This window comes from Microcaecilia unicolor, chromosome 3 (assembly GCF_901765095.1).
Source record: "Microcaecilia unicolor chromosome 3, aMicUni1.1, whole genome shotgun sequence".
Lineage (NCBI taxonomy): Eukaryota > Metazoa > Chordata > Amphibia > Gymnophiona > Siphonopidae > Microcaecilia > Microcaecilia unicolor.
Window position 1 is genome coordinate 111,125,365 of NC_044033.1, and position 13,835 is coordinate 111,139,199.

General features: G+C 43.1%; 1 protein-coding gene across 1 annotated transcript in view; it reads right to left on the reverse strand.

The window, feature by feature from the left end:
* ABHD12 (abhydrolase domain containing 12) overlaps positions 1-13,835 on the reverse strand; it is a 324,548-nt gene that overhangs the window by 253,007 nt on the left and 57,706 nt on the right. Inside the window, 1 exon segment of the mRNA XM_030196277.1 lies at positions 284-443. Within this exon segment, the coding sequence (XP_030052137.1) occupies positions 284-441 (158 nt within the window). The 5' untranslated portion in view covers positions 442-443.

The window sequence follows — 13,835 nt, forward strand, 5'->3', positions numbered from 1 at the left end:
TAACACACCCGTGTAAAACAGATGCATTAAATCTAACAAAAACAATCTTCAGTTTCCAACTAAAAACGAGTAGTCCTGCAGGCATCTGCAACAGCATTCACAGTTAAAATACTGAAATGCATCCTCCTTTCGTTGATCTTCTAATATTACCGCTACCAGTGTCAAGCAAGCACAAATTGATCAGTGTTAGCTTATTTGCCGATGATATCAGGACAAGGTTAAAAACGTAACCTTACGAATTAAGCATGAGAGCAATGTTATCTGTATGTGCTTCCTTCCTTACCTGCTAAGTCTTTTCATCCCTTTATCCGAATCTTCAGGATAATGGTCTTTTGTCGCCTTTCCCCCCAGTCTGAGGTTCTCTTTCAGGCGGCAGTCCTTGACCAGCGGAGTTGCAAAGCTGTCATGCTCCCCGGTGAAAGAATCGTTTCTTTTTCTCATTACTGTTTTAAAATGAAAAGAACAGAAACAAAGAAATAGCAGTCTCCGCTAGGTGTCTTTGTCCTTTCGTGCGCGTTTTTTATACGGTAACTTTACTATGAAACCTAAAAAGCTAATCAACCCTCAGAGCTCGAAAATTGTCGATTGCTGCTGATTTCCCTTTTCACAAATGAGATTCACCAGTAAAATTGTTTGCAGGGCTAAAGCTGCAGAGCAGCTTACGAGCCCGCCTACTGCCCTTTGAACCCTCTACGAAGCCCACCAATCAGAGAAAAGGAGACACACACTTAGAGACATTTTTGTTAGTGGCAAAAGGAGTTGATCTCTACGGAAACACTAACATACTAAACCTAAGAACGCCAGGAAATACAACCGCGGACGAGCAGCTTATTAAGGAATGGGATAAAAGCATGACGGTGGCCACTTTTAAAAGGTATTGCATAGAAACAAACAAACAAAAAAAAAGATGCCTTTATTTTACTGGACTAATTTAGTACACATTTTTAAACTAGTTTTCAAAGGCAAAGAGTTAACGGGTGGATCTTTCCACTTTCACTCCCCACCCCCATAAATATATAGAATGGGAAAATTATGTTTCTTACCTGTTATTTTTCTTTCCTTAATAGTCTTACTACACCAGTCCAACTGAACCACCCTTTATGGTATCAGGCAGCCTGAAATGTTCAGTATTTCAAATAGTCAAGCAGTGGTGCACATATGTCAGGCTACAGCGGACTGTAGTGAAAAGATATAACTCATCATTCAGTGTTCAACATTACCATGACTGACACTTGCACTCTGCTGATATACAGATATTTCAGGAGATGCGGATACGTATGATAACATGACAAAAAAAAACAGAACGAGTTCTCCCTAAGTAGAAATACAAGGGAAAATCAGACGGGGAGGGGATTCCAGGACTGGTTTGGTAAGACTGAATGAAAGAAAAGTAACAGGTAAGAAACATAATTTTCCCTTCCTTTTCGTCTATACCAGAAGAGTCCAGGACAAATGCAATGTAGCAAAGCAGCTTCCTCAATAGGGTGGGAATACAGTCACAGAAAAAGAGAAAAAAGGAAGGGGCAAAACTTCGCCTATAAGGCAACCAAAATGAGGGCAAAAAAAATGAGACAAACATGAAAAAAATTTAACAGGGAACTAAGGCCAGTCCCCAACCAGAGGCACTATACTGCACAACAATACCACACCATACCCCAAATGGAAGATGAATCAGGAAGTACAAACAGATAGTGAGCCTCAGTCCTCCGACAAAAAATGAGGTTTCTCAACCCAGCAAAGACCCCAGGCCCTCTGGAAGGTACAGAGGTCTACCTTGCAGGAGACAGAGAAGGAGTCCTACTGCCCTGTATAGAGATATCAGATGGAGACAGGGCCAAATGCCGAAAGGTAAAGAAGGATGGAGGCACCTCATCAGCCACAAAAATGGAGGTGTGTTCCATATGCAGCAGAAGAGGTACATGCCAAGAAGAAGCTGTGCTCTAAGACAGTAAGCCCACCATGCAGAGTAGACATAGCCTACATGCATGCAAAAATGGTATACGCTGCACCTTCAGAGATGGAAATGTGGACCATAATCAGATAGAAAGCTGCATTAAACATAGAGATGGAGAATAGCACCACCTGCACAAAGTTCCTGTACTCAGTCTGAAAGAGGCATGGACTGCTCCCAATCCCCAGATATGAAGCAAAAGTCTATATTTTGAACTGGAAGCATGCCCTACCTACAGCATACAGAGATGAAGGTATGCTGAACCTGCCGAGATGGTGCTGTGCTCTACATCCAGCAGCGGAGCTGCAATCTACATCCAAGTTTATTTAAGACTTGCTATACCACACATTAAAACAAAATATCTGAGCAGTGTACAATTTAAAAACAACAAGAGAAATACAGAAAAAAGTTAAGCGGTAAAAGAAAAGGAAGAAAATATGAGGGAAACTCCATTATAAAATAGGAAAGTACAATATAGGAAGAACAATAAAATGGTATGTCTGCTATATCTCACAGCTAACCCTAGAAAAACCAAGGTATCATTTAAATGCATCAAACAGAAATTTTTTAAATCAGTTTTTAAATAAGTCAAAGAATTTTGTAGGCGCAGCTGTGGAGGTAAGGCATTCCAGAAGGAAGGACTTACAACAGAGAAAATGAAATCCCAGGTAGAATTTGCCTAAAGGATGGAAAAATAAGGAGGTTTCGCTGTAAAGAATTCGAGGTGGACTATAGGGTATCAAAAACCAAAAGAGAAAAGATAGTAAGCCTGTGGACTGGATTTTAAATACCAGAGTAAGAATTTTGTAAGTAATCCTGTATGAAAGAGGCAGCCAATGTGCAGCTTTCAATAATGGGGTAATGTGATCAAATTTCACAGAACCGGTAATTACTTTAATGGCAGTATTTTGGATTAATTGTAAGTGATACAAATCTTTCTGTCTAAGGCCTTTAGAAACATGACAGCAGATAAAGGCCATATGACCCATCCAGTCTGTCCATCCTCTGTAACCCCTAATTCTTCCTGTTCCTAAGCGATCCCACATGCTTATTCAGTGCCTTTTTAAATTCTGGAACAGCCCTCTACTCTAGAGAGATGAACGGGGTTTGCGGGAACCCGCGGGGACGGAAGCAGTTCTGTGGGGTTCCCGCGGGGACGGAAGCAGTCCCTGTGGGGTTCCCGCGGGGACGGAAGCAGTCCCTGTGGGGTTCCCGCGGGGACGGAAGCAGTCCCTGTGGGGTTCCCGTGGAAGTGTAAGCTACACCTGCACCAGCCTCTCATCTACCGAGTACCAAGTTCTTTTAGTGCTGTCTCCTCCTCCTCTTTGCTTTAACAGCACAAATGTGGAAAGTCTTCCATTAAGGAGGTGGTAGAGACACAAATGATGATGGAATGAACACAGAGGATCTCTAATTAGAAAATGGAAGTTATAAAAAACCTAACCTTAAATGGCTACATGTGGTGGATGTGTGAAGTAATACTTAGATGGCGACTCTGGCTGTGATTAACTAGGGCCAATACTGGGCAGACTTGTATGGTCTGTGTCTAATATATGGAAGTTTGGTTTAGGATGGGCTGGAAAGGGCTTAGACAGCAACTTCAGTGGCTGGAACATAAGGACAGTTCTGGACAGATTTTTATGATCTGTGTCCCACAAATGAGAAGACGCATAGACTGGAGTGGGCTTAAACGACAACTACAGCAGTTGGAACATAAGGATAAGGCCAGATAGACTTCTAAGGTCTATGTTCCAGAAACACAAAAGAAAGACCATAATCTAGTATATAATATCACACTCGTTGATTTAATCATGAATTGATAATGAGTGTGACTATTGGGCAGACTGGATGGACCATTCAGGTCTTTATTTGCTGTCACTTACTACGCTACAATTAATCCTCTTTGCTCCCATGCTGATGAGCAGACCTCAGCTCTGACACAGGCATGAGCATCAGATGTCACCTGACCTACTGGCGCGTGCATGTGGTGCCCTTTCAGCACACAGTGCCAGTAAATCGGAGACAAATCTTACATGTGCACACCAGAGTGTTCCAAGTTTCAGTTTCCATTCCTTCCTTGCCTATAGTGCTGTGGCTCAAATCCAGAGAGAGACTGAAGGAGCTGACTGGAATTTTCTTTTATGTACCATTAAATTCTTACAGTGATGGGTGGGGATGGGTTAAATTCTTGCGGGACGGGTGGGGATGGTTGGGGTGGGTTATATTTTTGCGGGGATGGATGGTGATGGGTAAGATTCCAGTGGGGACGGGTAAGATTCCAGCAGGGACGGGCGGGGATGGGTAAGATTTCTGTCCCCGTGCAACTCTCTACTCTACTCCACCACCTCCACCGGGAGGCCATTCCACGTCTCCACCACCCTTTCTGTGAAATACTTTCTTAGGTTACTCCTAAGCCTATTCCCTCTTAACTTTGTCATATGCCCCCTCATTCCAGAGCTCTCCTTCATTTGAAAAAGGCTCGCTTCCTGTACATAAATGCCCTTGAGATATTTAAATGTTTCTATCATGTTTCCTCTCTCCCAGCATATACATGTTGAGGTTCATAAGCCTGTCCCTATAATTTTTGCATTCAAGACCGCTTACTAATTTCGTAGCCGCCCTCTGGACCGACTCTATCCTGTTTATATCTTTCCGTAGGTGCGGTCTCCAGAACTGCACGCAGTACTCCAAATGAGGCTTCACCAGAGACTTATACAACGGCACTATCACCTCCTTTTTCCTGCTGGTCATGCTTCTCTTTATGCACCCAAGCATCCTTCTGGCTTTGGCCATCGCTTTTTCTACCTGTTTGAAAGCTTTAAGGTCGTCAGACACAATCACTCCCAAGTCCCGCTCTTCCTTCACACACTAAAGCACTACACCCCCTATACTGTACCGTTCCCTCGGATTTTTGCGACCCAAGTTCATGACCTTCATTTTTTGGGATTAAACCTTAGTTGCCAAATATCAGTCCCTTTCTCTAGCTTCGCTAGGTCCTTCCTCATGTCATTCACACCCTCCAGGGTGTTCATCCTGTGGCAGAGTTTATTATCATCCGCATAGAGACAAACCTTACCAGACAGCCCTTCCGCAATATCTCTCACAAAGACATTAAAAAGAGCTGGCCCTAGGACCAATCCCTGCGGTACTCCACTGACGACCTCCTTTTCTTCAGAGCAAACTCCATTTACCACCACCCTCTGTCTCCTATCATTCAACCAATGTTTTACCCAATCAGTTATTCTAGGTCCCACACCGAGGGCACTCAATTTATTTATCAGTTGCCTGTGCGAAACCATGTCAAAGGCTTTGCTGAAATCCAAGTATACCACATCAAGCACCCCTCCCACATCCAACTGTTTGGTCACCCAGTCGAAGAAGACAGATTCGTCTGACATGACCTACCACTAATGAAGCCATGCTGCCTCGGGTCTCGCATTCCATGTAGTTCAAGAAATGTCACAATCCTCCTTTTTAGAAGCGTTTCCATTAGCTTACTCACCACTGAGGTCAGACTGACAGGTCTGTAATTCCCAACCTCTTCCTTATTTCCACTCTTGTGCAAAGGAACCACATCCGCCCTTCTCCAGTCCATCGGGACCACTCCAGTTTCTAAGGAAGCATTGAAGAGATCCATCAGCGGAGCCGACAGAACTTCTCCGAGTTCCTTAAGCACCCTCGGGTGTATCCCATCAGACCCCATCGCTCTGTGTACTTTTAGTTTGGCAAGCTCCACATGAACATAGTCCTCTGTAAACAGGTACAAGGAATTACAATAATCTAGCTGGTTAACAGCCTCTAGAAGCCCCCTGGGAAACAATGATCATAACATGATCAAGTTTGAGCTACTATCTGGGATGAATCCACAAAGGAAATCTACTGTAGCTGTATTTAATTCTCAAAAGGGTGACTATAGTAAAATGAGGAAAATGGTTAAAAAGAAGCTAAAAGGATCAGCTGCAAAGGTTAGGACACTAAATCAGGCTTGGACATTATTCAAAAATACTATCTTGGAAGCCCAGACTTTGCAAAGGTGGAAAGAAGAGAAAACGACAACCAGCTTGGTTAAAAGGTGATTTACAGCCAAAAGAATGTCCTTCAAAAATAGAAAAAGGACCCAAATGAAGAAAATAAGAAGAAACATAAGCACTGGTAAATCAGATGAAAAGCATTAATAAAGTAGGCTAAAGGAGAATATGAAGAAACATAAGCACTGGTAAGTCAGATGAAAAGCATTAATAAAGTAGGCTAAAGGAGAATATGAAGAGAAATTTGCTGCAGAGGCTAAAACTCATAACAACAACATTTTCAGGTACATCAGAAGCAGAAAGGGACGCCTGCGAGGGAATCCATGGGACCGTTAGATCATGAAGGAGCAAAAGCGGCGCTGAGGGAGGAGAAGGCCATAGCGGAGAAACTGAATAAATTCTTTGCTTCGGGCTTTACAGAAGATGTAAGAGATCTGCCTTTACTGGAAATGGTTTTCAAGGGTGATAATGCAGAGGAACTGAAAGAAACCTTGGTGAACCTGGAAGATGTACTGAGCCAAATCGACAAATTAAAGAGTAGTAAATCACCTGGACTGGATGGCAAACATCCAAGGGTACTCAAAGAACTCAAGCATGAAATTGCTGATCTATTATTAGCAATATGTAACCTGTCGTTAAAATCGTCCATAGTACCTGAAGATTGGAGGGTGGCTAATGTGATGCTGATTTTTTAAAAGGGTTCCAGGGGTGATCAGGGAAATTACAGACCGGTAAGCCTGACTTCACTGCTGGGCAAAATAGTGTAAACTATTATAAAGAATAAAATTAGGGAACACATAGACAAACATGGTTTAATGGGAAAGAGTCAGCATGGGTTCAGCCAAGGGAAGTCTTGCCTCACCAATTTGCTTCATTTCTTTGAAGGCGTGAATAAACGTGGATAAAGGTGAGCCAGTTGATGTAGTGTATCTAGATTTTCAGAAAGCTTTTGATAAAGTTCCTCATGAGAGACTCCTGAGAAAATTAAAGCGTCATGGCATATGAGCCAATGTCATTCTGTGGATTAGGAATTGGTTATTGGACAGAAAACAGAGGGTAGGGTTAAATGATCATTTCTCTCAATGGAGCAGCGTGAACAATAGTGTCGCAGGGATCAGTACTGGGACTGGTGCTATTTAGCATGTTTATAAATGATATGGAAATCGGAACGATGAGTGAGGTAATTAAATTTACAGATGATACAAAACTATTCAAGGTTGTTAAAACACAAGATGGTGAAATATTGCAGGAAGACCTTAGGAAATTGGAAGAGTGGGCATCCAAATGGCAGATAAAATTTAACGTGGACAAAAGCATGGTGATGCATATTGTAAAGAATAATCTGAATCATAGATACCGGATGCTAGGGTCCACCTTGGGGGTCAGCACCCAAGAAAAAGATCTAGGTGTCATTGTAGATAACATGCTGAAATCTGCTCAATGTGTGGCAGTGGCCAGAAAACAAACAGGATGCTAGGAATTATTAGGAAAGGGATGGGGAATAAGACCAAAAATACTATAATGCCTCTATCGCTCCATGGTGCGAACACACCTCGAGTACTGCATTCAGTTCTGGTAGCCATATCTCAAAAAAGAATTTAGCAGAATTAGAAAATGTTCAAAGCAGTGCAATCAAAATGATAAAGGGGATGGAACTCATCTCATATGAGGAAAGGCTAAAGCAGTTATGGCTCTTCAGCTTGGAAAAGAGACGTATGAGGGGAGATATGATTGAGGTCTACAAAATCCTGAGTGATGAAGAATGAGTAGAAGTAAATCAAATTTTTACTCGTTCCAAAAGTACAAAGACTAGGGGACACTCAAGGAAGTTACATGGAAATACTTTTGAAGCAAATAGGAGGAAATATTTTTTCACTCAACGAATAGTTAAGCTCTGGAACTCTTTGCCAGGAGGATGTAATAACAGTGGTTAGTGTATCTGGGTTTAATAAAGGTTTGGACAAGTTCCTGGAGTTAAAGTCCATAGTCTGCTATTCAGACAGACATGGGGAAGCAACTGCTTGCCCTGGGATTTGTAGCATGGAATGTTGCCAAGATCTGGGTTTCTGCCAGGTACTTATGACCTGGCTTGGCCACTACTGGAAACAGGATACTGGGCTAGATGGACCTTTGGTCTGCCCCAGTATGGCTGCTCTTATGTTAAGCACAAGAGAATGTACAAGGATAGTTAAAGCTGATTGTTGAAGCAAAAGTCTGATAGATCTGGTCATATGCAGACTGAAAAAAACAACATTGCACAAAGGAAGCGGCTAGGAAAGCAAATAGAATGTTGAGTATTATTAGGAAAGGTATGGAAAACAGGTGTGAGGATGTTATAATGCCGTTGTATTACTCCATGGTGCGACCGCACCTTGAGTATTGTGTTCAATTCTGGTCGCCGCATCTCAAGAAAGATATAATGGAATTGGAAAAGGTGCAGCGAAGGGCGACTAAAATGATAGCGGGGATGGGACGACTTCCCTATGAAGAAAGACTAAGGAGGCTAGGGCTTTTCAGCTTTGAGAAGAGACGGCTGAGGGGAGACATGATAGAGGTATATAAAATAATGAGTGGAGTGGAACAGGTGGATGTGAAGCGTCTGTTCACGCTTTCCAAAAATACTAGGACTAGGGGGCATGCGATGAAACTACAGTGTAGTAAATTTAAAACAAATCGGAGAAAATTTTCTTCACCCAACGCATAATTAAACTCTGGAATTCGTTGCCGGAGAACGTGGTGAAGGCGGTTAGCTTGGCATAGTTTAAAAAGGTATTAGACAGTTTCCTAAAGGACAAGTCCATAAACCACTACTAAATGGACTTGGGAAAAATCCACAATTCCAGGAATAACATGTATAGAATGTTTGTACGTTTGGGAAGCTTGCCAGGTGCCCTCGGCCTGGATTGGCCGCTGTCGTGGACAGGATGTTGGGCTCGATGGACCCTTGGTCTTTTCCCAGTGTAGCATTACTTATGTACTTATGAAGTAATCTGAGGTCTAAAGCTAAGAGTAGTGTCTAAGATAATGCCTAGAATCTTTAAAGATGGTACCAAAGGCACTTGGTGGCCACAAAGCAAAACTGGTGACAATAAAGATGTATTTCTATTATTAAATCAAGAGAACTAGTGTGCACTGAACTAGAAACAGCACTCAGTTGGACTATACCTGCAGAGATAGGCTGCACTCTACATACAGCAATGGAGCTGTGCTCCAAGGCCAGAGATGGAGCTGTACTGTACCTTCAGAGAATGAGCTGTGCTCTACATCCAGAGAAGAAGCGTGCTCTATGTTCAGAGACAGAGCTGTGTTCCACATCAGAAATGAATCGGCATTGTACATCCAGTGAGGAAGCTGTGTTCTACTGTCAGAAATGTAGTTGCGCTCTACAATGGAGCTAGAGCTGTGCCCCATTCACAAACCCAAAGCAGCTCCCATTAGTCAAAGATGCAGCTCTGCCGTAATTCAATGAACGATCCGTGGTGCCTATGGCAGAGAAGATCTCCACATCTAGAAATGGTGAAGTGTTGCCTTGTACAAAGAAAGCTGTATCCTAAATGCAGGTCATGGCTCAACACCGAAGCACAGATGGAACTGCAGAAATATACAGAGCTGGTGAACTGTTATATCAGTCACCGGTACTGAAACTGGGCTCAACCTGAAGGACTGCTGTATGGATGTAGTAAACAAAACTACAGAGGCTAACCTAAACAGCCCATAGCCCCATTAGACTAGGTGGCTACCAACTGCCCTGGGCTGCCAAAAGGTGTCCCTAAAAGAGATGCCCCAGGGCACTGGGGACCTGTCCCTAAGGAAATCTGAGTGAAAGAGGTACCATTACCTTGAGGGGCTCAATAAAGGCCGCTTCTATCGAGAAGGACCTGCACTCTGTCCTGATGAAGAGACCAGAAAACCATTCCCTACTATCACAGGGAAAGCCACAGAGAATCAAAGAGGGCTGGAGTCCTTGAGCCGCCAGAAATGGGAAGGCCATCCTAGTGCTGCAAACAAGAGCACTGCCAGAGTGCTGTCAGCACACAGCAGGGAAGGAGCTGCCTGAGCATAGCCAAGAGGGGTGCTGTCAGAGGAAAGCACCCTTGGCTGCAGCCAGAGCCTAGCGCAGAAGCAAAGCAAACGAAGGCAGCAAACCAAATTTTGGATCAGGCAGCCACATCAGCGCAAGGAAAACAGAAGCCATCACTGCATCAAAGCTTTCAAGAGACATCTGCTTGGCTCCAAACAAAGTGAACACGAAAGTCTCCGTGGGACCATGGAGCAAGTGCTTCTGTGCCTGAAACCCAACTGGGACACCTATTAACTCAGGTGGCTAGCACAACTCATGAGACCAGTCCCATTGGTGCACAAATTGGAGCACCACCAGTGCAGAAAAACTGTCAGTGAAAAGAATAGCCCCCCAAAAAGCTCTGCAGCTTGATGAAGCCTTAAGCTAATGGGAACTGCGCCTCACAGCCTAGAGGGCTGGAGTGAACAACCTATAAGCATCCAAGAGAGCAGAAGCACTAGATGGAGCTCCCTTTTTTTTTTTTACACAATGTCCAGTGCAGGCAATGGCTTTGCTTACCATAGGTATCTGACAGGACAAATGGGACTTTCGCTTGCACAGAAGGAAATTGCCTTCACCTCAGCATAATTTTTGGAGCCTGAAATTCTGCCAGACAGCAGAACATGCAAACTACCAGAGAATGCGTGGGAACATGGAATCCAAGCAATCCCGCTGAACATCTGAGCCAGGGAAAAGAGCTCTTCGGTACCGGTCTACATGGCATAGCATAAAGTAACAAACTAGAGAACATAGTACCTAGAATAAGGCAGGACCACAACCAAATAAACGTATACTTTCAGCATGGAGTAAAACAATGGTTGCCACACATGGGCACAGATGTTGGTGGAAAAACGCAATAGCACGGCTAAGGAAGGAATTATCCTCTGGAGAAAAATGTACATAAACACCCCCCCCCCCCCCCCCCCCCCCCCGGCAAATGGAGAACCCTACCAGTACTCGACAGTAGAAAGGCAGACAGGACAGGAGCCTGAAATAGGGTGCGGAAATGAAGGCAAACCCAGTAATAAACAGAGTTCAGTTACCTCAGCAATAGAAACTGAAGAAGGCACAACAAATTATACTTGTGGTTGTGAAGATCAAATAACAGGAGAAAACTTATCCTCCACTCACTCCGTATAGTCACCTCACAAGAACAGAGCACAGCTGGAGTGGGGGGGGGGGGGGGGGGCATCACCAATTGTTGCCCAGGCTAGGAATGAGGGATCCAGAGTGTCATCCAAGTTCAGACTGTTTCCAAACCGAGCAAAATCAGCCAACCCCCTCCTGCTCGACCAACAGCCGGGAAGAACCAGGTCAGGAACCACAGTCAAGCACCAAGCAACAGCTGTACCATTCATCCACCATCCACTTGGAAACAGAGAAAAATACTGGACATTCCAGGCTGCACAATACCCTTAAGGCGATTCACTTGGAACTATTTTTTGTCTCCATCTGCTGCTAGATGGACATCATTCATTCAGGACTAGAAAGTTGCACAGGGACAGAAATTTCACCTGTCCCCATTGAAATCTAACCCGCCCCCACCCATTTCCACTGGAATCTCCTCAATCCTTTGCTGACGTTGGAAAATTGGAGAAGCTAAGTACTTCAATATATTGCTAATATTTAGTGGAAATATTGGATGTAATAACTGAAAATAGATAAAAATTGTTTAAAACGAAAAACAGATACGAGAAAAAAATATTTAAGGATCGATGAAGATTGCGCTACGCCCCTTTCAGATATATGCTAGGCTCATTTAGCCTTATTAGGGGAAGGTGCGCTGATCTGAGAGATCCATTTATAAAAATATATATATAAAAAATACTGTGATTCTGAACCCAGTGAACTGTTATTGATAAATGTATGTTGGAAAATGGACTGAAGCAGAGCATTTATTTACTGGTTATATTGTGAGCTCCCTTCAAGACAAATGTTTTGGTGCTTATTGACCAAAGACACTATAGACATAATTCTTTGTAGTCTGGTGACAAGTGACATCTAATGGTTTGTAATCCGCTTTGCTACATTGCTTGTGTTGTGGCGTTTGTTTTTATTTATTTACAAAGTGTGAACGGATGAAAGGATTCAGCACTTCTCTATACAGGAAACCCATAGATAATTTACTACATTTTTAGAACCAGCACACTTTATTCATGGATATCAGAGCAAAATTGTCAGACAGGATTAAGTGCCTCAAAATGGGGGGGCGGGGTGGATTAGAAAACCAGATACAAAATGTTCTTTTAAGGTTTTCAAATTTATCTAGCGGTATCACAAGAATCTTATGCTGATATTGACAGAGCATACAGGGCAATAATGTTTTTTTTTATAGGCCAAGACAATTATTGTTGTGTATTCAAGAGGCCAATTAAAAAATGTAGGCCTTTATAAATGTGATTCTTACTTAAGCAATATAGTGGCCCTTTTACTAAGCTGTGCTAGGTGCTAATAGGCGTCTAACACAGCAAAAAATAGAGTACTATGGGACACGCTCAGGCGTCCTGCAGAAACTCTGAAATCTGTGCGCTAACCACATGCTTTTTTTTTTTTAGGCAGTATGTCAAGGGCAGAAAGTGGGCATTCCTGCACTAACTAGTTAGCACATTGATACTTCGTGAGCCCTTATCACCTACAAAATAGGAAGTAAGTGCTCATGCGATAATTTTTAAAAATGGTCACATGCTAATGGCTACTTTTTACCGTAGCTTAGTAAAAGGACCCCATAGTCCTTAAAAGATTTATCTAGTGACCAAACTTATGTACAAGATAGTTTATGAACTGCAGTTCAACAGATGTGTACGTATTACAAGGCCTTTGCCACAGTGGCGTAGCCAGAAGGCAATTTTTGGGTGGGCCAACAGGTTGGATGGGTGGGCACTAGAGAAACACCTGATGCACCCATGCCCTGCCCCTACCCCACTACCAGTAACTTCAATGAGGGTAGCAGTGCTGGCTTCAGTGGCTGCAGGTCACGTTGAGGGCTAGGGGAAGTACAAGAGTGTGTACTCTTTATCTTCCATTCAGTCACGGTCCTCCAACACACATATGCTTGCCCCAAATATTGTGTATCCATAGAACCCCCTGGCCCTCCCCCAGCAGTGGATGCAGAGCAGAGCTAGGACATTTCCCTATAAAACTCACCATGCAAAAATGTTTGTTTCTAGTGTTATCTCAATAACGAGGCATATTGTATAGTACAAAAATCTATCAAACAAAAAGTCACTCAGAACCTAGAGCAACTCTATTATGCCAGCACTAACATCCAAAACAAGGATCCTACCTATGATATTTTAGGGCCCTAAATATTTCAGTGGGGTTCTAAAGTATGAATACATCAAGAAAACTGAACAAGCCAAATTACTACAGAATATTACATAGAAAATTCATGCCAACAATACTTTGGTCACACACAGAACACAAATGGCAAATACAGAATAAGTGACCGCAAACCATAAACAATTTCAATGGAAATCCCAAGAGGCCAAACCTTGCATGTAGTACAGCAGCAGAGAAATAGATGCATTTTCCTACACTGTTCAAATATAATGATACCGCATGCCACAGGTGGTGTTAGGGATTACAACTAGGCCAACTGCACTTGGCCCCCTGGCCAGAGAGAACTACTGGACAGCTGGAAGCTGAAGAAGGTACAGCCTAGTAGTAAGCTTTGGGGTCCTCTCCCAAATTTCTGCCTTGGGCCCCGGCCATATTTAACACCAGCTCTGGCAGGATGTACGTTTCAAATCTGACATATTCTAAACACAAAATGGAAAAATAAAATTGTTTTTTTTCT